The 26,839-nt window shown below is 41.4% G+C and overlaps 1 protein-coding gene across 1 annotated transcript in view; it reads right to left on the bottom strand.

Moving 5' to 3' along the window:
• Positions 1–19,082, bottom strand: part of LOC128263962 (UDP-N-acetylglucosamine--peptide N-acetylglucosaminyltransferase 110 kDa subunit) — a 266,337-nt gene extending 247,255 nt beyond the window's left edge. Inside the window, exon 1 of the mRNA XM_052999241.1 lies at positions 18,691–19,082. Within this exon, the coding sequence (XP_052855201.1) occupies positions 18,691–18,823 (133 nt within the window). The 5' untranslated portion in view covers positions 18,824–19,082. The remainder of the gene's footprint in view (positions 1–18,690) is intronic.
• Between the last annotated feature and the right edge of the window lie 7,757 nt (positions 19,083–26,839).

The following is a 26,839-nucleotide window of genomic DNA, read 5'->3' as shown; positions in this document are numbered from 1 at the left end:
TTTCAATTTGCAGAGCCAAATCATTACCTTCAACCATCCATCTTTTTGTTAACGAGATCAGCTTCGGAACTGTACTGCTTCTAAGGAGCATCCAACAGGTTCACATAGCTGTGGAGTATGAGGTTCTTAGCCAGGGCAAACCCTGTCCTCCGAAGAGCAAGCTGATTTCTCTGAGCCCAATACTTAGCTCCAAGGGGTTTACTTCGCGTTGGTGGAAGGCTTCAAAATGCGAGCTTGGACTACGAGGCAAAGCATCCGATATTGTTACCCAAGGATCATCCGGTCACCAGGGCGATTATCGTCTATTATCATGAGAAATATTTCCACGCAGGACCACAGGCGTTGCTCGCTGCTTTACGGCAAAGGTATTGGCCAATTTGAGGCCGAAAGTTTGTGGCTAGCGTCTTCAACAAATGCGTCAGATGCTTTCGGATGAAGTCTTTGGCTTGGGAACACGTGATGGGTAGCCTGCCAGCAGATCGAGTTCAGCCTAACCCAGCATTTCACACCACAGGAGTGAACTATTCTGGACCATTCTTTCACAAGTCAGAGACCCGGAAAAAGCACCCCACAAGTGCTACATCGCCGTCTTTTTCTGCTTTTCGACGAATGCTGCCCACTTGGAAGTCGTCCAGGATTTCACAACGGATTCTTTCATTGCAGCTTTGGGAAGATTCATTAGCCTTAGTTGCAGTCCACGTACTATTTGGAGTGATAATGCGACAAACTTGGTTGGCGCTAAACGAGAGCTAGTGGAACTGAAAGAGTTATTTTTGAGCGAACCGCACACGGCTTCGATAGCTTCTTCTTGTTTAGCGAATGGAATTGATTGGAAGTTCATACCCCCGCGTGCCCCACATTTCGGTGGTCTATGGGAGGCGGTTGTAAAATCGGCAAAATTTCACTTCTACTGGGTTGTCGGTACAACCATCTCAGCCCTTGATGAATTGAGAATTCTTACATACGAATTTTCGGCCATTCTTAACTCCCGTCCGCTTTGTCAAATTTCTGAAAACGCTGAAAAATTTGATGTGCCAACACCAGCGCATTTCCTACACCACACCATCAGGTGGGAAAAAGCATGCATAGATATAGCCCAAGTGTACTAATTACGTCTGCTACTAACTCAAAACAGCAAATTTGCCTATTTTGCGATGCTAGAGATCATTTTTTGCCAAAATGCTCCCGATTTTTAAGCTTGAGTTCCAATCTTCGATATGGAGAAGCAAAGCAAATGCATAGCTTGCAGCAACGTAAGTCAACTCATTGTAAACATTGTCGCATAAAGCACCACTTATTACTGCACGTTATCCCAGAAGCATCCATACCATCGACCTCAGTTTCATCTCCATCATCCGATACTATCGATTTCATCAGCACTAGTGTCATATAGATCTCCACATATCACATCTCATCTTGATTATCACAACCTAATCACCATTTAACGCAGACTCCACCACAAAACTTAAATACAATGTCAATGGATTACGTGCGGCTTCCAATTGAGTTGGTGCATTTATGCCTTGCCGAGCAACATTAGATTCAGCTTCTCAGTTAAACTTTATTGCTACGCGCCTAGCTAGCCAACTTAATTTGACACTTAGACAATCACACACACTTATTTCTGGGATAGGGGAATCTTCAATGAACTCTAATAAGGCAGTCGATATTCTGGCGCAATCACGGGATGCAAGCTATCGTGCGTCATTCGCAGCTGTTGTAACCCATAGTATCACTGATTAACAGCCAAATTTCAATATAAATACTACAGGATGGAGGATGCCACAAAACATTTCGCTTGCTGACCCTTATTTCAACCAATCACAACGTTTAATTGGCGCTTGTCTGTTCTTCAAAATCATCGCTAAGGGGAAAATTTATTTGGATAGCACCTTGCCCACTATTCAAAACACCAAGCTTGGTTAGATAGTTTCTGGATTGATGTCAAGTATGCTAAATCGCAAAGCTGTCTTGGCTGCCATTGTCAAGGATCCTACTGATCATTCAGATGATTGCACACTTTCTGCCGTAGTTAAGAGGTTTTGGGAGATTGAAGACTTAAGTTCAGCAAAACCATCGATGCTGGCCGAGAACTTACGATGCAAACAGCTTTTCAAAGAAAATTAAATTAAGCTGGAGCTCCAATGGTCAATATTCGGTTCGCCTTTTATCCACTTCAGGGTTCAAATCTTTAGGTAATTCCTACTGTCTGGCCCGTCGTCGTTTCAAAAGTTTGGAATCAAAACTAAATAAAAACCCCAATCTGAAAGCGCAGTATTCGGCATTTCTACAGGAGTACCTCAACTTAGACCACATGTCTTTCGCATTAAGGGATCCAGCGGTACCACAATTTTTCTTGCCTCACCATTCCGTACAGAAGCTAGAAAGCATTACCACTGAACTTCGTGTCGTCTTTGATGGTTCTGCTAAAACTACATCTGGGATAGCTCTAAACGACTTGCTTCTAGCAGCGCCAACAATTCAGCAAAAAATATTTAATATTTTGCTTCGGATTAGATTAATTAAAGTAGCTCTTTGTGAAGACATCTGCAAGATGTACCGCTGCGTTCGTGTTTCGTACCCTGATGGCTTTTTGCAGTGTATCATTTGGCGAGAGAACTCCACAGATAAATTGAGTGTTTATAAACTAAAAACGGTAACTTATGGAACCAAGCCGTCCGCCTTCTTGGCTATAAGAGCCATGCATTAGCTCTCTTATGATGAAGAGGAATCATTTCCGGTTGGAGCAAAAATCGTTCGTAGAGATTTCTATGTGGACGATCTAATCTCTGGTGACGATTCAGTTGATTAGGTGAAAGAAATTCAGCTACTGGCGCGCGGCCACTTTCCGATCCGAAAATGGTGTTCGAATGAAGCAAGCGCTCTCGAAGGAGAGTCTGATTGCGATAAAGAGCAACTAATTAAATTCCACGACGGATCAGCTATCGCTAAAGCTTTTGGGGTGGGTCTGGGATCCATCTTCGGATAATCTCCAGAACCTAAAATTTCCACGATTCGTACTGGAATCGCAGGCTTCCGTCAAGATGCACGGATTCGTAATGCAATCGCAGGCTTCCGTCGAGATGCACGGATTCTAATGCTAGCACAGCAGCTTACGACGCGTGCTTATATTTGCGGTCGGAGGCCAATGGAAACGCTAAAGCACATCTACTGTGCTCCAAGTCTAGAGTAGCTCCCATAAAAGCTTTAAAAATACCAAGATTAGAACTTTCAGCAGCGTGTATATTGGCTGAGCTTATAGTAAACGTTAAGGAAACCATAGGTTTTGATTGCACCTTTCACTGCATGGTCGGACTCGTCTATTGTGTTGGCTTTTATTCGGCAACCTCCAAGGGAGCTCAACGTATTTGTGTCTAATTAGAATCGCGAAAATCCAGGATATGACGAAAGTATGGCTTGGCATCATGTTCCAACAGACTCGAATCCGGCGGATGTGGTATCGCGCTGATGTACCCCCAAAGAATTGCTGGAGCACTCCCATTGGACAAATGGACCTTCATTTCTAATGAAAGGAGCGTCGAACTGGCCCTCCCTATTAGATGCAGTAAAGATCCTTCGGGAACGGCGTTCCGTGGCGCTAGTTGGAATCGTTGGCACTGACATATCTATCAACTGCAAGTTTGTTAACTCATTCGACAAGTTGCAGCGTGTACACGCGTACATTTATCGATTCATTTCAATTTACAGAGCCAACCTTCAACCATCCATCTTTCCGTTGACGAGATCAGTATCGGAACCGTACTGCTTCTAAGGAGCATCCAACAGGTTCACATAGCTGTGGAGTATAAGCTTCTTAGCCAGGGCAAACCTTGTCCTCCGAAGAGCAAGCTGATTTCTCTGAGCCCAATACTTAGCTCCGAGGGTTTACTTCGCGTTGGTGGAAGGCTTCAAAATGCGAGCTTGGACTACGAGGCAAAGCATCCCATATTGTTACCCAAGGATCATCCGGTCACCAGGGCAATTATCGTCTATTATCATGAGAAATATTTCCACGCAGGACCACAGGCGTTGCTCGCTGCTTTACGGCAAAGGTATTGGCCAATTTGAGGCCGAAAGTTCGTGGCTAGCGTCATTCAACAAATGCGTCAGATGCTTTCGGATGAAGTCTTTGGCTTGGGAACACGTGATGGGTAGCCTGCCAGCAGATCGAGTTCAGCCTAACCCAGCATTTCACACCACAGGAGTGAACTATTCTGGACCATTCTTTCACAAGTCAGAGACCCGGAAAAAGCACCCCACAAGTGCTACATCGCCGTCTTTTTCTGCTTTTCGACGAATGCTGCCCACTTGGAAGTCGTCCAGGATTTCACAACGGATTCTTTCATTGCAGCTTTGGGAAGATTCATTAGCCTTAGTTGCAGTCCACGTACTATTTGGAGTGATAATGCGACAAACTTGGTTGGCGCTAAACGAGAGCTAGTGGAACTGAAAGAGTTATTTTTGAGCGAACCGCACACGGCTTCGATAGCTTCTTCTTGTTTAGCGAATGGAATTGATTGGAAGTTCATACCCCCGCGTGCCCCACATTTCGGTGGTCTATGGGAGGCGGTTGTAAAATCGGCAAAATTTCACTTCTACTGGGTTGTCGGTACAACCATCTCAGCCCTTGATGAATTGAGAATTCTTACATACGAATTTTCGGCCATTCTTAACTCCCGTCCGCTTTGTCAAATTTCTGAAAACGCTGAAAAATTTGATGTGCCAACACCAGCGCATTTCCTACACCACACCATCAGGTGGGAAAAAGCATGCATAGATATAGCCCAAGTGTACTAATTACGTCTGCTACTAACTCAAAACAGCAAATTTGCCTATTTTGCGATGCTAGAGATCATTTTTTGCCAAAATGCTCCCGATTTTTAAGCTTGAGTTCCAATCTTCGATATGGAGAAGCAAAGCAAATGCATAGCTTGCAGCAACGTAAGTCAACTCATTGTAAACATTGTCGCATAAAGCACCACTTATTACTGCACGTTATCCCAGAAGCATCCATACCATCGACCTCAGTTTCATCTCCATCATCCGATACTATCGATTTCATCAGCACTAGTGTCATATAGATCTCCACATATCACATCTCATCTTGATTATCACAACCTAATCACCATTTAACGCAGACTCCACCACAAAACTTAAATACAATGTCAATGGATTACGTGCGGCTTCCAATTGAGTTGGTGCATTTATGCCTTGCCGAGCAACATTAGATTCAGCTTCTCAGTTAAACTTTATTGCTACGCGCCTAGCTAGCCAACTTAATTTGACACTTAGACAATCACACACACTTATTTCTGGGATAGGGGAATCTTCAATGAACTCTAATAAGGCAGTCGATATTCTGGCGCAATCACGGGATGCAAGCTATCGTGCGTCATTCGCAGCTGTTGTAACCCATAGTATCACTGATTAACAGCCAAATTTCAATATAAATACTACAGGATGGAGGATGCCACAAAACATTTCGCTTGCTGACCCTTATTTCAACCAATCACAACGTTTAATTGGCGCTTGTCTGTTCTTCAAAATCATCGCTAAGGGGAAAATTTATTTGGATAGCACCTTGCCCACTATTCAAAACACCAAGCTTGGTTAGATAGTTTCTGGATTGATGTCAAGTATGCTAAATCGCAAAGCTGTCTTGGCTGCCATTGTCAAGGATCCTACTGATCATTCAGATGATTGCACACTTTCTGCCGTAGTTAAGAGGTTTTGGGAGATTGAAGACTTAAGTTCAGCAAAACCATCGATGCTGGCCGAGAACTTACGATGCAAACAGCTTTTCAAAGAAAATTAAATTAAGCTGGAGCTCCAATGGTCAATATTCGGTTCGCCTTTTATCCACTTCAGGGTTCAAATCTTTAGGTAATTCCTACTGTCTGGCCCGTCGTCGTTTCAAAAGTTTGGAATCAAAACTAAATAAAAACCCCAATCTGAAAGCGCAGTATTCGGCATTTCTACAGGAGTACCTCAACTTAGACCACATGTCTTTCGCATTAAGGGATCCAGCGGTACCACAATTTTTCTTGCCTCACCATTCCGTACAGAAGCTAGAAAGCATTACCACTGAACTTCGTGTCGTCTTTGATGGTTCTGCTAAAACTACATCTGGGATAGCTCTAAACGACTTGCTTCTAGCAGCGCCAACAATTCAGCAAAAAATATTTAATATTTTGCTTCGGATTAGATTAATTAAAGTAGCTCTTTGTGAAGACATCTGCAAGATGTACCGCTGCGTTCGTGTTTCGTACCCTGATGGCTTTTTGCAGTGTATCATTTGGCGAGAGAACTCCACAGATAAATTGAGTGTTTATAAACTAAAAACGGTAACTTATGGAACCAAGCCGTCCGCCTTCTTGGCTATAAGAGCCATGCATTAGCTCTCTTATGATGAAGAGGAATCATTTCCGGTTGGAGCAAAAATCGTTCGTAGAGATTTCTATGTGGACGATCTAATCTCTGGTGACGATTCAGTTGATTAGGTGAAAGAAATTCAGCTACTGGCGCGCGGCCACTTTCCGATCCGAAAATGGTGTTCGAATGAAGCAAGCGCTCTCGAAGGAGAGTCTGATTGCGATAAAGAGCAACTAATTAAATTCCACGACGGATCAGCTATCGCTAAAGCTTTTGGGGTGGGTCTGGGATCCATCTTCGGATAATCTCCAGAACCTAAAATTTCCACGATTCGTACTGGAATCGCAGGCTTCCGTCAAGATGCACGGATTCGTAATGCAATCGCAGGCTTCCGTCGAGATGCACGGATTCTAATGCTAGCACAGCAGCTTACGACGCGTGCTTATATTTGCGGTCGGAGGCCAATGGAAACGCTGAAAGCACATCTACTCTGCTCCAAGTCTAGATTAGCTCCCATAAAAGCTTTAAAAATACCACGATTAGAACTTTCAGCAGCGTGTATATTGGCTGAGCTTATCGTAAACGTTAAGGAAACCATAGGTTTTGATTGCACCTTTCACTGCATGTCGGACTCGTCTATTGTGTTGGCTTTAATTCGGCAACCTCCAAGGGAGTTCAACGTATTTGTGTCTAATAGAATCGCGAAAATCCAGGAATATGACGAAAGTATGGCTTGGCATCATGTTCCAACAGACTCGAATCCGGCGGATGTGGTATCGCGCTGATGTACTCCCCAAAGAATTGCTGGAGCACTCCCATTGGACAAATGGACCTCCATTTCTAATGAAAGGAGCGTCGAACTGGCCCTCCCTATTAGATGCAGTAAAGAACCTTCGGGAACGGCGTTCCGTGGCGCTAGTTGGAATCGTTGGCACTGACATATCTATCAACTGCAAGTTTGTTAACTCATTCGACAAGTTGCAGCGTGTACACGCGTACATTTATCGATTCATTTCAATTTGCAGAGCCAAATCATTACCTTCAACCATCCATCTTTTCGTTAACGAGATCAGCTTCGGAACTGTACTGCTTCTAAGGAGCATCCAACAGGTTCACATAGCTGTGGAGTATGAGGTTCTTAGCCAGGGCAAACCCTTGTCCTCCGAAGAGCAAGCTGATTTCTCTGAGCCCAATACTTAGCTCCAGAGGGTTTACTTCGCGTTGGTGGAAGGCTTCAAAATGCGAGCTTGGACTACGAGGCAAAGCATCCCATATTGTTACCCAAGGATCATCCGGTCACCAGGGCGATTATCGTCTATTATCATGAGAAATATTTCCACGCAGGACCACAGGCGTTGCTCGCTGCTTTACGGCAAAGGTATTGGCCAATTGGAGGCCGAAAGTTCGTGGCTAGCGTCATCAACAAATGCGTCAGATGCTTTCGGATGAAGCCTTTGGCTTGGGAACACGTGATGGGTAGCCTGCCAGCAGAACGAGTTCAGCCTAACCCAGCATTTCACACCACAGGAGTGAACTATTCTGGACCATTCTATCACAAGTCAGAGACCCGGAAAAAGCACCCCACAAGTGCTACATCGCCGTCTTTTTCTGCTTTTCGACGAATGCTGCCCACTTGGAAGTCGTCCAGGATTTCACAACGGATTCTTTCATTGCAGCTTTGGGAAGATTCATTAGCCTTAGAGGCAGTCCACGTACTATTTGGAGTGATAATGGGACAAACTTTGTTGGCGCTAAGCGAGAGCTAGCGGAACTGAAGGGGCTATTTTTGAGCGAACCGCACACGGCTTCGATAACTTCATCCTGTTTAGCGAATGGGATTGATTGGAAGTTCATACCACCGCGTGCCCCACATTTCGGTGGTCTATGGGAGGCGGTTGTAAAATCGGCAAAATTTCACTTCTACTGGGTTGTCGGTACAACCATCTCAGCCCTTGATGAATTGAGAATTCTTACATACGAATTTTCGGCCATTCTTAACTCCCGTCCGCTTTGTCAAATTTCTGAAAACGCTGAAAAATTTGATGTGCCAACACCAGCGCATTTCCTACACCACACCATCAGGTGGGAAAAAGCATGCATAGATATAGCCCAAGTGTACTAATTACGTCTGCTACTAACTCAAAACAGCAAATTTGCCTATTTTGCGATGCTAGAGATCATTTTTTGCCAAAATGCTCCCGATTTTTAAGCTTGAGTTCCAATCTTCGATATGGAGAAGCAAAGCAAATGCATAGCTTGCAGCAACGTAAGTCAACTCATTGTAAACATTGTCGCATAAAGCACCACTTATTACTGCACGTTATCCCAGAAGCATCCATACCATCGACCTCAGTTTCATCTCCATCATCCGATACTATCGATTTCATCAGCACTAGTGTCATATAGATCTCCACATATCACATCTCATCTTGATTATCACAACCTAATCACCATTTAACGCAGACTCCACCACAAAACTTAAATACAATGTCAATGGATTACGTGCGGCTTCCAATTGAGTTGGTGCATTTATGCCTTGCCGAGCAACATTAGATTCAGCTTCTCAGTTAAACTTTATGCTACGCGCCTAGCTAGCCAACTTAATTTGACACTTAGACAATCACACACACTTATTTCTGGGATAGGGGAATCTTCAATGAACTCTAATAAGGCAGTCGATATTCTGGCGCAATCACGGGATGCAAGCTATCGTGCGTCATTCGCAGCTGTTGTAACCCATAGTATCACTGATTAACAGCCAAATTTCAATATAAATACTACAGGATGGAGGATGCCACAAAACATTTCGCTTGCTGACCCTTATTTCAACCAATCACAACGTTTAATTGGCGCTTGTCTGTTCTTCAAAATCATCGCTAAGGGGAAAATTTATTTGGATAGCACCTTGCCCACTATTCAAAACACCAAGCTTGGTTAGATAGTTTCTGGATTGATGTCAAGTATGCTAAATCGCAAAGCTGTCTTGGCTGCCATTGTCAAGGATCCTACTGATCATTCAGATGATTGCACACTTTCTGCCGTAGTTAAGAGGTTTTGGGAGATTGAAGACTTAAGTTCAGCAAAACCATCGATGCTGGCCGAGAACTTACGATGCAAACAGCTTTTCAAAGAAAATTAAATTAAGCTGGAGCTCCAATGGTCAATATTCGGTTCGCCTTTTATCCACTTCAGGGTTCAAATCTTTAGGTAATTCCTACTGTCTGGCCCGTCGTCGTTTCAAAAGTTTGGAATCAAAACTAAATAAAAACCCCAATCTGAAAGCGCAGTATTCGGCATTTCTACAGGAGTACCTCAACTTAGACCACATGTCTTTCGCATTAAGGGATCCAGCGGTACCACAATTCTTCTTGCCTCACCATTCCGTACAGAAGCTAGAAAGCATTACCACTGAACTTCGTGTCGTCTTTGATGGTTCTGCTAAAACTACATCTGGGATAGCTCTAAACGACTTGCTTCTAGCAGCGCCAACAATTCAGCAAAAAATATTTAATATTTTGCTTCGGATTAGATTAATTAAAGTAGCTCTTTGTGAAGACATCTGCAAGATGTACCGCTGCGTTCGTGTTTCGTACCCTGATGGCTTTTTGCAGTGTATCATTTGGCGAGAGAACTCCACAGATAAATTGAGTGTTTATAAACTAAAAACGGTAACTTATGGAACCAAGCCGTCCGCCTTCTTGGCTATAAGAGCCATGCATTAGCTCTCTTATGATGAAGAGGAATCATTTCCGGTTGGAGCAAAAATCGTTCGTAGAGATTTCTATGTGGACGATCTAATCTCTGGTGACGATTCAGTTGATTAGGTGAAAGAAATTCAGCTACTGGCGCGCGGCCACTTTCCGATCCGAAAATGGTGTTCGAATGAAGCAAGCGCTCTCGAAGGAGAGTCTGATTGCGATAAAGAGCAACTAATTAAATTCCACGACGGATCAGCTATCGCTAAAGCTTTTGGGGTGGGTCTGGGATCCATCTTCGGATAATCTCCAGAACCTAAAATTTCCACGATTCGTACTGGAATCGCAGGTTTCCGTCAAGATGCACGGATTCGTAATGCAATCGCAGGCTTCCGTCGAGATGCACGGATTCTAATGCTAGCACAGCAGCTTACGACGCGTGCTTATATTTGCGGTCGGAGGCCAATGGAAACGCTGAAGCACATCTACTCGTGCTCCAAGTCTAGAGTAGCTCCCATAAAAGCTTTAAAAATAACACGATTAGAACTTTCAGCAGCGTGTATATTGGCTGAGCTTATCGTAAACGTTAAGGAAACCATAGGTTTTGATTGCACCTTTCACTGCATGTCGGACTCGTCTATTGTGTTGGCTTTAATTCGGCAACCTCCAAGGGAGTTCAACGTATTTGTGTCTAATAGAATCGCGAAAATCCAGGAAATGACGAAAGTATGGCTTGGCATCATGTTCCAACAGACTCGAATCCGGCGGATGTGGTATCGCGCTGATGTACTCCCAAAGAATTGCTGGAGCACTCCCATTGGACAAATGGACCTCCATTTCTAATGAAAGGAGCGTCGAACTGGCCCTCCCTATTAGATGCAGTAAAGAACCTTCGGGAACGGCGTTCCGTGGCGCTAGTTGGAATCGTTGGCACTGACATATCTATCAACTGCAAGTTTGTTAACTCATTCGACAAGTTGCAGCGTGTACACGCGTACATTTATCGATTCATTTCAATTTGCAGAGCCAAATCATTACCTTCAACCATCCATCTTTTTGTTAACGAGATCAGCTTCGGAACTGTACTGCTTCTAAGGAGCATCCAACAGGTTCACATAGCTGTGGAGTATAAGCTTCTTAGCCAGGGCAAACCCTGTCCTCCGAAGAGCAAGCTGATTTCTCTGAGCCCAATACATAGCTCCGAGGGTTTACTTCGCGTTGGTGGAAGGCTTCAAAATGCGAGCTTGGACTACGAGGCAAAGCATCCCATATTGTTACCCAAGGATCATCCGGTCACCAGGGCGATTATCGTCTATTATCATGAGAAATATTTCCACGCAGGACCACAGGCGTTGCTCGCTGCTTTACGGCAAAGGTATTGGCCAATTGGAGGCCGAAAGTTCGTGGCTAGCGTCATCAACAAATGCGTCAGATGCTTTCGGATGAAGCCTTTGGCTTGGGAACACGTGATGGGTAGCCTGCCAGCAGAACGAGTTCAGCCTAACCCAGCATTTCACACCACAGGAGTGAACTATTCTGGACCATTCTATCACAAGTCAGAGACCCGGAAAAAGCACCCCACAAGTGCTACATCGCCGTCTTTTTCTGCTTTTCGACGAATGCTGCCCACTTGGAAGTCGTCCAGGATTTCACAACGGATTCTTTCATTGCAGCTTTGGGAAGATTCATTAGCCTTAGAGGCAGTCCACGTACTATTTGGAGTGATAATGGGACAAACTTTGTTGGCGCTAAGCGAGAGCTAGCGGAACTGAAGGGGCTATTTTTGAGCGAACCGCACACGGCTTCGATAACTTCATCCTGTTTAGCGAATGGGATTGATTGGAAGTTCATACCACCGCGTGCCCCACACTTCGGTGGATAATGGGCGGCTGTAAAATCGGCCAAATTTCTTGCATATGAAATTTTTGCCATCCTTAACTCCCGTCCACTTTGTCCAATTTCAGAAAGCGCTGAAAATTTTGAGATGCTTACGCCAGCGCAGTTCCTCAAAGGTATGAGCTCCACAAGGTTTCCTGAGCTCATCTTCGCGAAGGCCGGTTAAGCAGTTGGCAAAGAGTAACACAGAGTAACACTTCTGAAAAAGATGGAGCAGAGAGTATTTGTCCCTGTTGCAAGAACGAAGCAAATGTCGGATCAAAACATCCAACATCCAAACCGGTCGTGTTGTAAGGCTTCAGGACGAAACCTTCCACCGATGAAATGGCAGCTTGGGTGCATCCATGAAGTCATACCCGGAAAGGACGGCGTCGTAAGAGTAGCTGTGGTCCGGACAGATACAGGTCTTACCAAAAGGGCCTTCACCAAGCTAGCCGCTCTGCCCATCGAACCCCATTTGTTGGAACCGTGCCTCTTCCAACGGGGGAAATATGTTTAGAGCAGAGCGCCAGCACCTAATGAAATGCTCATAGGTGTGCGCTGCACAAGCAGTGCTTTTATACAGCTTTGCATGATTATTGTTCTTCGCCTTTCTTATCTCGCTACATTTGTCGCGTTCGGCAAGCCAGTAATACAGAATCGCTGCAACTCCAAGCACAGCTTATAAAATCAAGAAATAATTTCAATTGATCCTATCGTGCGTTTAATTTCTATTTTTAAACTAATGTGTGGCATTTTGGTTGTCTTTCCCATAAACAAATCTTTTTTCACATATGAAAAAATATTTTTTCATTTATTTGGACAAAACCAAAAATCATTTATTTTAATTTTATTCAATAAATATTTGTTATTTTCGGTGATATGTTTATTTTATAATTAATGGATTTGGCTGGCTCACGGTTTTTGTCTTTATAGTGCTTTTTTTTTGTAAAACAAGCCTTTCTTGTTTTTTCTTACAATATATTATAAATACTATTTAATATAAAATAGTTATAACTCAGCAATGGAAAGAACGGACACTGCCATATCCATTTCTAAAGACTGACGGGTTTTTAAATATGTTGGAAGAAAAAAACCGGTATGTGTATTTGACTTAAATATAAAAGTAAAACTATACTACAATATCTTGAGCCGGCCAAGACCCATCATAATTTTTTAATTACGAATAACCTTGATTCTTGCGTTTAAAATGACTTAAAGTTGAGAAACCATGGGGATTAAGTATAACATGGCTTCAATCAATCGCCCACCATTTGGCCGGATAATAATGAAAATTGACAATTACAGTGGCTCCCATCGAATTATTGGACAACTACTTTCATAAGATAAATATGCTTTAAAACCACATAAAATGGGTTAATTTAGATTTTTGTTGTTTATATGTAAATCTTACACTATCATATTTCTGATAAAAAATAAAAACACTAAATTCTCGATAAAAGGCTTTTTATTATCAAACAAATTTACAATGTAATAGTAGGATTCCTTAACATTTTTAAACAGATTGTAAAGCAAAATGGTGAAAATATTGATATCACAAGCAACTTTGACTTCTTTCAAGACAACCAGAAATTTTATATGTTGAAGGTGCGATCATCCCATTTTAAAATTTTTTAAAACAACAATGTTTTGATTTTGATGCTTTTATGTTTTACAAACAGCTATTTGCTATCGTTGACTGATTTTAATAAACCATTACTTTGTATCGAATTATATTTAAAACAACTGAAAAACAACCAAATTAGAATTTTCCCATGGAAGCAGTATTACATAGTCGTCCGATCCGGCTCGTTTCAAATTCTACCAATAGTTTTAAGACTGATGGGATAGCTTGCGTAGAAACGAGTGGACGAGATCGACTCTCTTTATGATGCTGTTAGGGTCGGGAAGATAAGTTTTAAATTTAAATTTAAAACAATTAAATAAAATTGTTTAATGAAAATTTCTTAAACCTGAAACCATTTTTTTAAAGCATTTTCCTTACCAAATTGGTGGTTGATAATTTTAAGAGGAAATTCTTGCCTAAGCAGCGGTAACTTCTCTTAACTGAGAAAAGTAGCCGTTTACGTTGCTTAATAACTTTCGAAAGAATTTATGCAGAATAATATGTTACATACCAAAAGTTGAGTTAAAAAGTTAAACAAAAATCGGCTCTAACATTTTTTATCAATTTGTAAAAAAATTTAAAAAATAAAATAATTTGTAAACTATTTTATTTAGACCAATTATGTTAAGGCATTGTTATTAGCATTTGACAATACCTTTTTAATGACATACAGTGACGAACTTAATTATTGGCACAGTTAACATGTATGACTTAAACATAGCTTTTCTCCACTAAAAACTAAAATAATTAATCGAAACAAAATTTATTCATATATATTGATAAATTTACAACAAAACCAACTTTACTTCATTCTTCTATCACTTTTTTAGTAATTATAAAAATTAAAATTATAAAAAAACACCTGATTTTCTTTGAACAAAATTATTGGCACACTTAACCAAAAATGATAAAAATAAACATAAAGAATCGTTTAAAAATAAAAATTAATATGTTGTGTCTAAGCCCTTATGCTTAATGACTGCCTCCAAGCGCCTGGGAATCGAAGAAACTAAGTTTTGGGTAGTTTCTGAACCAATATTCAGCCACTCCTCCACCAGTGCCACCTTTAGCTGGCCCTTTGTGGATATAGCTCGTTTTTTTACCCGTCGATCCAATTCTTCCCACAAATGTTCGATAGGATTTAGATCTGGAGATTGAGGCGGATGCGGCAAAGTATGTTTTACATGATGTGCGAGCCACATACGGACATTATAAGCCGTATGCTTTGGGTCATTGTCGTGTTGAAAAGTGAATGTGACTGGTAAGTTCAACTTTTCGGCACTTTTTTTTAGATTTCTGTTAAGGATATCTAAATAATACTTTTTTTTCATGGTTCCTTTAATAAATTCAAGTTCGCCGACACCATCGGCGGACATGCAGAGCCACACCACGACGCCTGCACCACCATGTTTCACAGATATAGCAAGGTTTTCTTTATGGAGTTTCGTATTGGGCTTTCTCCAAACAGTTTGGCGGCCATCAAATTTAAAAAATTTGGCTTACTCAAATGTTATTTTGCAAAGGCTAAACGCTTCTGCTGGTTGACTTTGGAAATAAGTGGTTTTCTTCTTGCAACGCGGCTTTTGTAGTTAGCTTCGTGCAGTGTCCTCCGAATCGTAATAGGGTGAATATCTTTTCCAAATTCATTTTAAACTTCAGCTGCAATCTTTGTTGAAGAGATTTTTGGGTTCACCTTCACCTTCCTGATGATCCCGGCCCGTTCCCGGTCAGTCAAAGCTTTGGGTCGACCAGAGTGCTTAGCACTCTCCAACGATGAGGCTCCTTAAAAACGCATGGTACAATGCTTCGAATGGTAAAACGGCTTCTATCCATCATTTACCCAATCTCAGCATATGATTGCCTTGATTATGCAAATATAAAATTTTTTTTTCCGTTTAGATTCAGTGGTTTCCTTTTGTTTGCCGCTCATTTTGATAAAATTTTATCAATTTTGTTAAAGAATAAGGCACTGCGTGGTTTTTAGCTTGAAATTGTATAGTCACGCAATTCCGAAAATAAAGTTAACGGGGCTTTTGATGAAAAATTTAGCCATATCTATGAAATTTCGACAAAATAGTTTACTAATACCTAAGTGTGCCAATAATTTTGTTCAAAGAAAATCAGGTGTTTTTTTATAATTTTAATTTTTATAATTACTAGAAATGTGATACAAGAATGAAGTAAAGTTTGCTTTGTTGTAAATTTATCGATATACATGAATAAATTTTGTTTTAAATTTATATCTTAGTTTTTAGTGGAGAAAAGCAATGTTGAAGTCAGATATTCCAACTGTGCCAATAATTAAGTTCGTCACTGTATATCACTTGTCTGTAGCTTGTAGCATTACTAGTTTAGAAGTTAAAGCTAGTTTAGCTATTTTTAGCGATTTTCCGCTAAGTAAGCTAGTCGTTCAGAAAGTCGTAGGAAAAACGTCCTGCCCAACACATGCAATTTTTTTTTTAGAATTCTAAATTTGACGCGTATTTTGGTTTTAGGAATGGTTTAATAATTCAGTTACGCTTTTTATTTTAAAACGATGTCATATATGTAGCTGCCATAGGAACGATCGAATATTTCAGCTGATTATCATCTTAGCTTTAATGCAGGGGTGCCCAAACATTGCTTATGGCAGAGCAAACACCAATACCAATGTAATGAAACACAAATACATTGGTGCTAGTTTTTGTTTTATTTCAAGTCGTTGCACCGAAAAAATAAAAGTGAATATTATTCTTATCAAAATTAAATTTTTAGTCACACATTTTTTTATATGTACAAAAAAATGTTCTGTACAAAAAAAAAATTCACCGCTGCGGTATAGACCAATCTTCCTGCAACAAAGACAAGAAGTGCTTTCTGGCAGTGCAAAGTTTTCGGCAATCCCACAGAATGCCTTCCGATTAGCGTGAAAAAAGTAAAGACCATGCGCAAGTGTTGTTGCTTTGCTCAGCGAGGCCACGAATGAAGAGTGTAAGGGAGCACGCAAATTTTTTCTTGTTCTTGGCCTTTGCTATGCTGAGAGCAGCACATGTACAAACATGCATGACTTTGCTCTTCCTATATCGATGAACAATCCAACAAAAAAAGAGGAATAAGAGAAATAGGCTTGGAAACCTCTGCTTTAATGTTTTTAAACATATGTACGTATGTACCTATATGTTGTTGTTTAGTTGTTTCAAAGAATTTTTATATTTGCATTACCTGCAAGGTTATGAACGTACAGTGACGAACTTAATTATTGGCACAGTTGGCATGTCTGACTTTAACATTGCTTTTCTCCACTAAAAACTAAGATATAAATTTAAAACAAATTTTATTCTTATATATCGATAAATTTACAACAAAGCAAACTTTACTTCATTCTTGTATCACATTTCTAGTGATTATAAAAATTAAAATTATAAAAAAACGCCTGTTTTTTGTTGAACAAAATTATTGGCACACTTAGGTAATAGTGAACTATTTTGTCGAAATTTCATCGATCTGGCTAGATTTTTCTTCAAAAGTCCCGTTATCTTTTTTTTCGGAATTGCGTGGCTATATATTTTCAAGCTAAAAACCACGCAGTGCCTTATTCTTAAACAAAATTGATCAAATTTTATTAAAATGAGCGGCAAACAAAAGGAAACCACTGAATCTCAACGGAAAATAATTTTATATTTGCATAATCAAGGCAAATCATATGCTGAGATTGGGGAAATGATGGATAGAAGCCGTTTTACCATTCGAAGCATTGTCCAGCGTTTTAAAGGAGCCTCATCGTTGAAGAGTGCTAAGCATACTGGTCGACCCAAAGCTTTGACTGACCGGGAGCAGGCCAGGATCATCAGGAAGGTGAAGGTGAACCCAAAAATCTCTTGAACAAAGATTGCAGCTGAAGTTAAAAATGAATTTGGAAAAGATATTCACCCTATTATGGTTCGGAGGACACTGCACGAAGCTAACTACAAAAGCCGCGTTGCAAGAAGAAAACCACTTATTTCAAAAGTCAACCAGCAGAAGCGTTTGGCCTTTGCAAAATAACATTTGAGTAAGCCAACAGACTTTTGGACCAATGTCATCTTCTCCGATGAATGTAAATTCAACATTTTTCAATCTGATGGCCGCCAAACTGTTTGGAGAAAGCCCAATACGGAACTCCGTAAAGAAAACCTTGCTATGTCTGTGAAACATGGTGGTGGAGGCGTCATGTTGTGGGGCTGCATGTCCGCCGCTGGTGTCGGCGAACTGGAATTTATTGAAGGAATCATGAACAAAATGTATTATTTAGATATCCTTATCAAAAATCTAAAAAAAAGTGCCGAAAAGTTGAACTTACCAGGCACATTCACTTTTCAACACGACAATGACCCAAAGCATACGGCTCATGATGTCCGCACATCATGTAAAACATACTTTGCCGCTAAACCCTATCGAACATTTGTGGGAAGAATTGGATCGACGGGTAAAAAAACGAGCTATATCCACGAAGGCCCAGCTGAAGGTGGCACTGGTAGAGGAGTGGCACAATATTGGTTCAGAAACTACCCAAAACTTAGTTTCTTCGATGCCCAGGCGATTGGAGGCAGTCATTAAGCATAAGGGCTTAGCCACAAAATACTAGTTTTAATTTTAAAACGATTTTTTATGTTTATTTTTATCATTTTTGGCTAAGTGTGCCAATAATTTTGTTCAACAAAAAACAGGCGTTTTTTTATAATTTTAATTTTTATAATCACTAGAAATGTGATACAAGAATGAAGTAAAGTTTGCTTTGTTGTAAATTTATCGATATATAAGAATAAAATTTGTTTTAAATTTATATCTTAGTTTTTAGTGGAGAAAAGTAATGTTAAAGTCAGACATGTCAACTGTGCCAATAATTAAGTTCGTCACTGTATGTATGAACTTCGAGTTGCCGGAAATTGCTTCCTTTCTTGTGTCGCTTAATGTTATTCAAATATAAATATGTAAAGGTTAAATAAAAAACAAAATAAACTCAGATTAAGGCCGGTTCTTACAGTTTCAAAGCATATTTATCTTAAGAAAATACCTGTCCCATTATGCGATGGAGCAACTGCATGTACACACATTGGTACATATGTACATACATATGCATAATTGTGATTGATTTTTGCTTACCAACAGATGAAAGAGACTGATGTTCATTTTGTTTTCCGGCTAAATTAGTTTCCGTTGCATTCGAATGTTGTAATAATTGATGGGCTGCTGGTTGCAGCTGCGATAGTTGCTGACCTTGTCCTTGAGATTGCATATCTGTTTAACGGCGGGTTCTACATGCATTTACATTCAGCGACGATACAACTTCCTCTAAAATCAATAAGCCACCCTTAATTGGAGGAATTGTATTTTGTAATCATGTAAGCAAAAACATGTAAATAACAAGATGATTAAACCTTTTATTAAACTTTAATGTATGTTAAACAAATTGGGAATAATAGATTGCAATATCTTTTTAAAGTCCTTTTTCAACTTGTGTCTTCCATTTACTCAGCTGTTATAATTTATAACAAAAAATACTTGTGTGAAACTAAGCCTTCTAGACTTTTATACCAAAAGAATTCTCAAAAAATTTGAAACAGTGAACCGAAACATATTGCTTTATACAAATGTAAGCATTTTATTTGTTCAGTGCAAACACAAGGTGTAAGTGTCGCCAGAGAACCAACAGGAAAACCAAATAACTTTCTTGTAACTATACCCTATTCGCACGCGGATACATCAATTGAACACTAAAAACATATTCACAATCTTGTATTTTTTGGAAGATCTATGGGAAGATGTTGAAAGAGTGAAACTCTTATTTACAAGCCAATGTCTGCCGACAACCCTCAATGTGTGCGTCTTCCGAGTGCTCAAAACAAAATGTTATGTAAACTGAGGGAAGTAAAACCATGGACAATTAAATGATTGCTGCCATTATCTTGGTTGCTGTGTTGATGACTGTATATATGTTTTAATAAAAATAAAAATGTTCTTATTATAAAAAACTCGTGTGTAAAAGAAAAAATCATTTAAACACAGGTCTAGAATATTTTTACATACTAAACCTTTAATACGCTGTAAAAAAGAAATTAAATAAATTTATTTATATAAGAACCCTTGACGTTAGACGGTGTCAGTGTAATTGGAGTTTCACTTTGTCACCATCTTCTCGTCGTTCCCCGAACAAATACTGTAATTATTCAAAATATACTTAATTTACTGGTTGATATGGTATAAGATAGGAACAGCAGAAGTTGACGGTGGAATATTTTGGGAAAATTCGTGATGGCACGTATGCACCGTAATTAACGGTAGGCGGTAAACGGTAGATGGAGGCTAATGTGAATTGGCTATAAGCGATCAGAATGACAAATTTTTATTAAAATACGTTGTTTTTAAAAAAAATGCTTATATATGCCATACTAAAAAACATTTTATTGGATAGGATTTTTTTGATATAAATATAAAAAGAGAGCAGTGAGAAAAATATATAAAGCACGATATATATATATATATATATATATATATATAAAACTTAATTGTGCACACCTGCTGCTTCGGAGCCATATTTCAATTGTTCCTTGTCATCATTGCGTGACGTAGTGAATGCTCAATTTTTCACTGTTAACTTGATCACTGATCACTAATGAAACAGTAATCAATGATCAAGTTTGCTCTTCTGAAAGCTATCGTTATCGAGGTGTTTCAAAAACAAACATGTCAAACATGTCAATTTTTTTCCGATGATATGTGTGATTATCTAATAGAAAAAGGTTACGAACGTGATTCCATCTGGAACCATCAAAGCCCCATGCACAAAATTAAACAACTGAAAGCCGATTTTTGGCACAATTTTGCGGAGGAGCTCAACTCAGTTTTCTTATAAATTATATATGCAGTTGTAAAACTCCCGAAAATAAATTAAAATTATTTATTGTCTTCTTGGTTTGGTTTGGTTTTTTTTTACTGTCGTTTATCGGGTTTTGTCAATTTTCTTCATTAGTTTACGTACAAGTATATTTTTGTATTTAGAAAGGCAAAGTGGCTAATTTATTTTTTTTAGCTGAAAGCAAAATCTGGACCAGTACGGCCACAAAACTTCTCTTGTCGCTGTACTTTTAAATCAAAAAATTTTTGCAAAATAACTAAAGAATTCATGATTTTTGATTTATTTTTTTATACCATCGATATACGCTAGCAGATATTTATTTGTAGCGTACAATTTTGACACTCCTATTTTGCTGATCATAAGCAGATATCATATGCGTTCAGCAGAACTATCGTAAGAAATCCTTCAGGGATCAGTGATCATTGACTTACCATCGCATAAATGAGTCCGTCGAATTTCGTTGGCGGACTAACTTGGAAATTTTCGAAACGGCAAAACCGTATGGATCATCCGTTCAACGAAAAGGCTTTTGTCCTCTCAAGTTTCGACTGCGCTTATGCGCCAAGATTGTAGTGTTGCATAGAATGACTGAAAACGTCCTGTCCTGTATCCATCATCCGCGAAATACCATCCGTCAAAAGTCACAGTGGCGTAAGCAGAATTTTTTGAGGCGGTCAGAAGCTCTATAAATCTTTTTAAGAAGCATTTTTTTCCTGCTTTTTTAAATGCAAATACGGGTATGACACTACATTGTTCGCCTCATTCATTGACGGATTCATTGAAGCTCAGAGACAGAGACAAATATATTGATACTGATTAAGATTTTTTTTGTAATACCAAAATAAACTGATACGTCAGCAGGTTGCGCTATCGTTAAGATTCGGTGGTGACACCGACTGTTGATAGTGGGAGAGGATCTAGATATTTAAATTTAGCCCGGTTTACCTGGGTTAAATGGCCTTGATTGCGTTCACTGACCCATTTCGGTGTAGGTCATGGTTTTACGTCATTTGCTGCAAAAAGTCGTAGACGAACGAAAAAAAATAGGAGTTCATAAATTCATAATTGGTGCTTAGATAAGTTAAAGTGAGTAGTTATTTATTGGTCTTAAGCTTATAAATAACAGTGATTTTTAAAAGTATTAAAGCCGCCGGGACCCTATCTATAGGGCCCCGGAATTTCAGAAGACTCGTGAAAGGAAAATACATACCTGGCGGACCTAACCTGGTGTGAAGATCAGCAGCAGCATCAGCGATCAGCAGCAGCAGCAGACGCAGCAGCGATCAGCAGCATCAACAGCAGCGGCATCAAAGCCTCCAGCAACTGCCTCCGAGACGGCCACATACGGGGATTCCCTCGGTAAGTCCGTTTCGGGAACGAATACCCGCGCTGACTACGTGGTCATCTCTGGGACCACCGACGCACTGCCTCCGGCCCCTCTGGCGCAGACGCTGAGCTATCCTCGGGATAGTCCGTGCGGACTCGCGCTGGTTTTCGCCGCTAGCCGTCTCTTTCTTCTTGCTGCAGTTTCGACCATATCTCGTTCAACTCTGCGATAAATAAATTTTAGTCAATTTATAAAATCATACAGTCAAAAATATGGACAAATACTCACTGTGAATTCTAATCTGGAATTAGAGGCTTGTTTCCGCACCCTAGCCGCGCGTCCAACTATGTCTAAATTGGGTCGTGAAATTTAACGACGTATGGGATGTCTTTAGCATACTTACCTCTTTTCAGCACGTCCTTTCTTTTCCCTTGGAGCTCCTCAGGATTAGGTGACGCGGTTGGCAATCGCCTCCAAATTGGTGCCGTATAATTTATTTATGTGGCGACTTTGCCGAACACTTATAATTTTAATGTCTAAAAATTTCCTCTGAGTTGTTGCCGCTTTGACCACTTCTAATCTGGGTGACGGTCTATGATCGGCCTTAAGTGTTTCTAACGAAAAGAGTAGTTTATGAGTAAGAATTAAATCTGAATGTTTTATAATTAATCTTACCCAAAATTAAATGTAAACGAACTGCCGAAATGTTTGTGTGAGTTACCTAGGACGGGGAAATGAGCCGATCCTAATCCACCAGGAATAGACTCCGGTCTGCCGGAGATGGGGTGTGCCTCCAACATTACCCTTAGGGCACCCAAGGAAGGGTGGGTGCGTTGTGGCAATTACACCAAAGCCACCAATTTCGTCAATTGTCTTAGTTTTTTTTATGTAATTAAACCTTTGTTTTGTTTAGATTTGCGATAGTGATGGTAATTGTCAAGGTAGTGATGTGAGACGTCCGATGAGTCGGAATCGATTGTTCGGACTGCAGGGCATAGGGGCTACTCCGTGGCTAGCAGGCACTGCCCTCCGCGAAAGATGCAGTTCCGTAACAATATGGCGCCCAAACTTACAAATAAAATATGTGATAGCCGAGCCGACGGCGTGTCGCATGTTATGCCTCCAACTAGCCCACGAACGGTAGCTTGCCTGAGCCACATGCAATTGCACCGTGGATGCGGACTGGTGGGGAAAAGTCATTCAAATCCACTAGAGGAAGGACAATTGTTCCCGAGGCACAGTGCACAGGGTTTAGCTGTGACTTGGCGGTGACATCCCAGGTTGTCCGTGCAATATGCACGAAAGGCTGTACCACAAACTGTGATAAAACTTTGACATATTTTTATTAACGTAATTTAATGAATGTTTGCTTTTGGGTTGTTTGTTTTTGTGCAGATCCTTGGGTTTTCCTAGTATTTTTGTTTTCATATCATATCGGTTTTAAACTCAAATGTGTGGTCTTGACCCGTGACGTCGTCACCCGCAGCTCGACCACCGCGACTTGAATGAAAAGCCCAAATTCAAAAGGAAATCCTATGCGATCCTGCAAACAGCCAAAGTCCCTAACTGGCGACTTTCGGAAGGAAAATTGAGACTTGAAGAACTTGTTTTTGTTAGGACTTAATTATTTGTGTGAATCTGTTTAGCCTTAGGTATTTATTTGTTATTAATTTATTTCCCGGCAATATTTCTGATTTATACATAGTTTATTATTGATTTAATTGTTACTATTTATTTATAATTATTATTTATTGATTTATTTGCCTTGTAATATATGTTATGATTTCGTTTTCATGTTATTAATATTTTTGTGCATATTATTTGGTGGTATTTATATATTATTTATTACTGGCATTGAGCATAATTTATTTATTTATATATAATTTGGGGTTTTTAGTTGTCACATTGAATTCGGGGAAATTTGGGTCTTAGAAGTCCTGTTAGGGTTACAAATAATCAGGATGGAAAAGCGACAAGGCAGCAAAAATGATCACCAAGTGCCACCGGACCCCGAGATGCAACAGGACTTAAGGCAGCATTAGATCCTTGGGGGAATTGGTTCCGCGGCGGATGAGTTGCTGCAGCTGGGCGATAACGATGCAAGGCTCAACGATCCTGGATTCCGCAGCAAGGTCGGCCGTTAATGGCACAGACGGCGGAGACCAATCGAAAGCCCAAGAATGCGGGATCAATCAGGCGTTGAGGGACGAGATTCGATGGGGGCTTCCTGGAAATGATGAAGCTGATGAACGGGGTGTTAAGGCCTGCGGCTCAGCGGCCTCAGCTTGCCCTGGAGAGCATGCCGGATGAGCGAAGGCGTCCGGATTCAATGATCACCGCAGGACCAGGAGCCCCTGGCCAAGCCCCGCCAGGTGCGGTGCCAAAGTGCAGGCAGGTCGCCGGCATGGACGGTTCCAAGCCACCTCCGCCGAGGGTGCCACCCAAACCGCCGAGGAGGCCGTTAGATTTCCAGGAGTTGGAGAGTAGCAGTCCAGGGTATCCTCCGGACTATAGAAGGTCGCGCCAAAACGATGGCCCGCAAAACTTATTACGCGATGGATGTGCTCACTGTGGATGAACTGCGGGAAGAGTGCTGCGATGTGGAACGCAGTTTTGGTATCCCCCAGCAGATAAGGCCAAGGTTAGCGAGCCTATTGGCCCAGATCCTGGTGAGGATCCAGGAATCCAAGGAATCCATTCTGACCGGGCTGCTGGAATTGCGGAGCCGTGGATCGAAGGTTCCGTGACTGCGAAGCAACAGAACGCCGACTGTTCTGCCACCGGTGTGGAAAGCCAGAGACCGTGTCTACCACATGTCCGGATTGTGCGGAAAACGGTCGGCTGGGCGATTCGAGGGGGGAGAGAATGCGTCCAGACAGGAGTCCCGCAAAGAAGAAGAGTTGGTAGATTTAAATAAATTTTTACTTTCTAAGAATAGTAATAAGTCCAAATTACTATTCTTACCCTATGCGGAGATGATGCGGCGGTACCTAAAGATCAGGAACAGGATCTTCTCAGAACATCAGTTGGGCGGGATGCGTATGGTGTCTCGCAAAGTTCAGAAGGCCAGGGATCGATTTCGCAAACGTCGGGCCTGCCTGTCAGAGAGCTGGTAGAGGCATTGTATGTGCCCGTCCAGAAGTACCTATCCGCAGTCCGAACGGCATCTGGAGAGGATCGGTCGATCCGATGTCTCCCGCGAAGAAGAAGGTGGTCGAGGACGAGGTCGACAAGTTGCTAGCGCTCGGAGTCGTCGAGGAAAGTAAAAGCCCATAGAGCAGCCACATCACCGTAGTGTCAAGATGCTTACTCGTTGCCCAGCAACGACCAATCGTATTACGTTTCCAGCGTGGATTTGAAGTTCGCTTTCTGGCAGATTGAGTTGGACACGAACAGCAAAGAATGCACAGCATTACCGGTTCCTGGTCGGTTGCTTTACCAGTTCCGTGTGATGCCTTTGGGACTCTGTAACGCATCACAGATGCTGGTGAGACTCATGGACCGGGTAATTCCAGCTGAGATCCGCTCTAATGTGTTTGTCTATTTGGAAGTATCTTCTCCGAGTCACTGAATGCCTGAAAAAAGCAGGGTTAACCATAGGGTTGAATAAGTCGAAGTTTTGCTTCAAGTCTTTGACCTATCTCGGCTTCATAGTGGGTGAGGACGTCTACGGATGGATCCTGCGGAGCCGTGGATCGAAGGTTCCGCGACTGCAAAGCAACAGAACGCCGACTGTTCTGCTACCGGTGTGGAAAGCCAGAGACCGTGTCTACCACATGTCCGGATTGTGCGGAAAACGGTCGGCTGGGCGATCCGAGGGGGGAAAGAATGCGTCCAGACAGGAGTCCCGCAAAGAAGAAGAGTTGGTAGATTTAAATAAAGGTTTACTTTCTAAAAATAGTAATAAGTCCAAATTACTATTCCTACCCTATGCGGAGATGATGCGGCGGTACATAGAGATCAGGAACAGGATCTTCTCAGAACATTAGTTGGGCGGGATGCGTATGGTGTCTCGCAAAGTTCAGAAGGCCAGGGATCGATTTCGCAAACGTCGGGCCGGTGGACCCGTCAGAGTTGCTTTGCTTCCAGACCACCGAGTTTGCTGGGGAAGAGTTGTTACAAGAAGTGGAGAAAAACTTTCCAACTTACCTGATTTGAGGATAGTGGACAATCTCATTTTCAAGAGAGTCTCTCCTGCAAATCTGGATGACGAAAAGGAAGGCTACGAATGGAAATTGTGGATTCCCCAAAGTCTGACCCACAGCATAATTGAGCGTGCACATTCGGAACCAACGGCAGCTCATGGCGGAATGGGAAAAACTCTGGAAAACCTACGTCGGCAGTTTTACTGGCCTGGCATGGCACTGCAAGTCCGGGAGTCCATACGCAGGTGTGAAGTCTGTAAGGAGACGAAATCGCCGAATTCCCGGATGCAAGTTGGTATCGGTGAGAGAGTCCAGACTGAGCAGCCATTTCAGAAGCTGTTTATCGATTTTCTGAGGAAATATCCGTGGTCGAAGAAGAGACAGGCCAATATCTTCATTCTGGTAGATTACTTCTTCAAATACACATTTCTGAAAGCCATGCAAGAGGCATCGGCCTCAAATGTAGTGGAGTTCCTCATTCACGAGGTTTTCTACAAGTTTGGCGTTCCAGAAATAGTGCATTCGGACAACGGATGCCAGTTTACGTCCAAGATATTCGAGGAGGCGATGGGAAGCTTTGGCATTACGCACATCAAGACGCCAGTCCACTCTCCGCAAAGCAACGCAGCAGAAAGCGTGTTGGTGGCTATTCGAAGCTATTTAGAAGAAGACCATCGAAAATGGGACGCTTATCTTCCGGAGATTGAGGTGGCCATCCGCAACGCGATTCATTCATCAACCGGAGTAGCTCCGTTCTTCACAGTATTCGGACGACACATGTTCCTCAAATGGCCAGCTACAAGTCGGCAAGAAAGTTGAAGTCACTGTGTGAAAACGAAATGGCGGGGATGAGAACGGCTGATAAACTCCAAGTGATCCATGACAAGGTGCAGAAGAACCTCGAAAATGCATACGATCGGAGTC

This window comes from Drosophila gunungcola, unplaced genomic scaffold (genome assembly GCF_025200985.1).
Source record: "Drosophila gunungcola strain Sukarami unplaced genomic scaffold, Dgunungcola_SK_2 000035F, whole genome shotgun sequence".
Lineage (NCBI taxonomy): Eukaryota > Metazoa > Arthropoda > Insecta > Diptera > Drosophilidae > Drosophila > Drosophila gunungcola.
The sequence above is the reverse complement of the archived record's forward strand: the minus strand, read 5'-3'. Positions and strand labels throughout refer to the sequence as shown.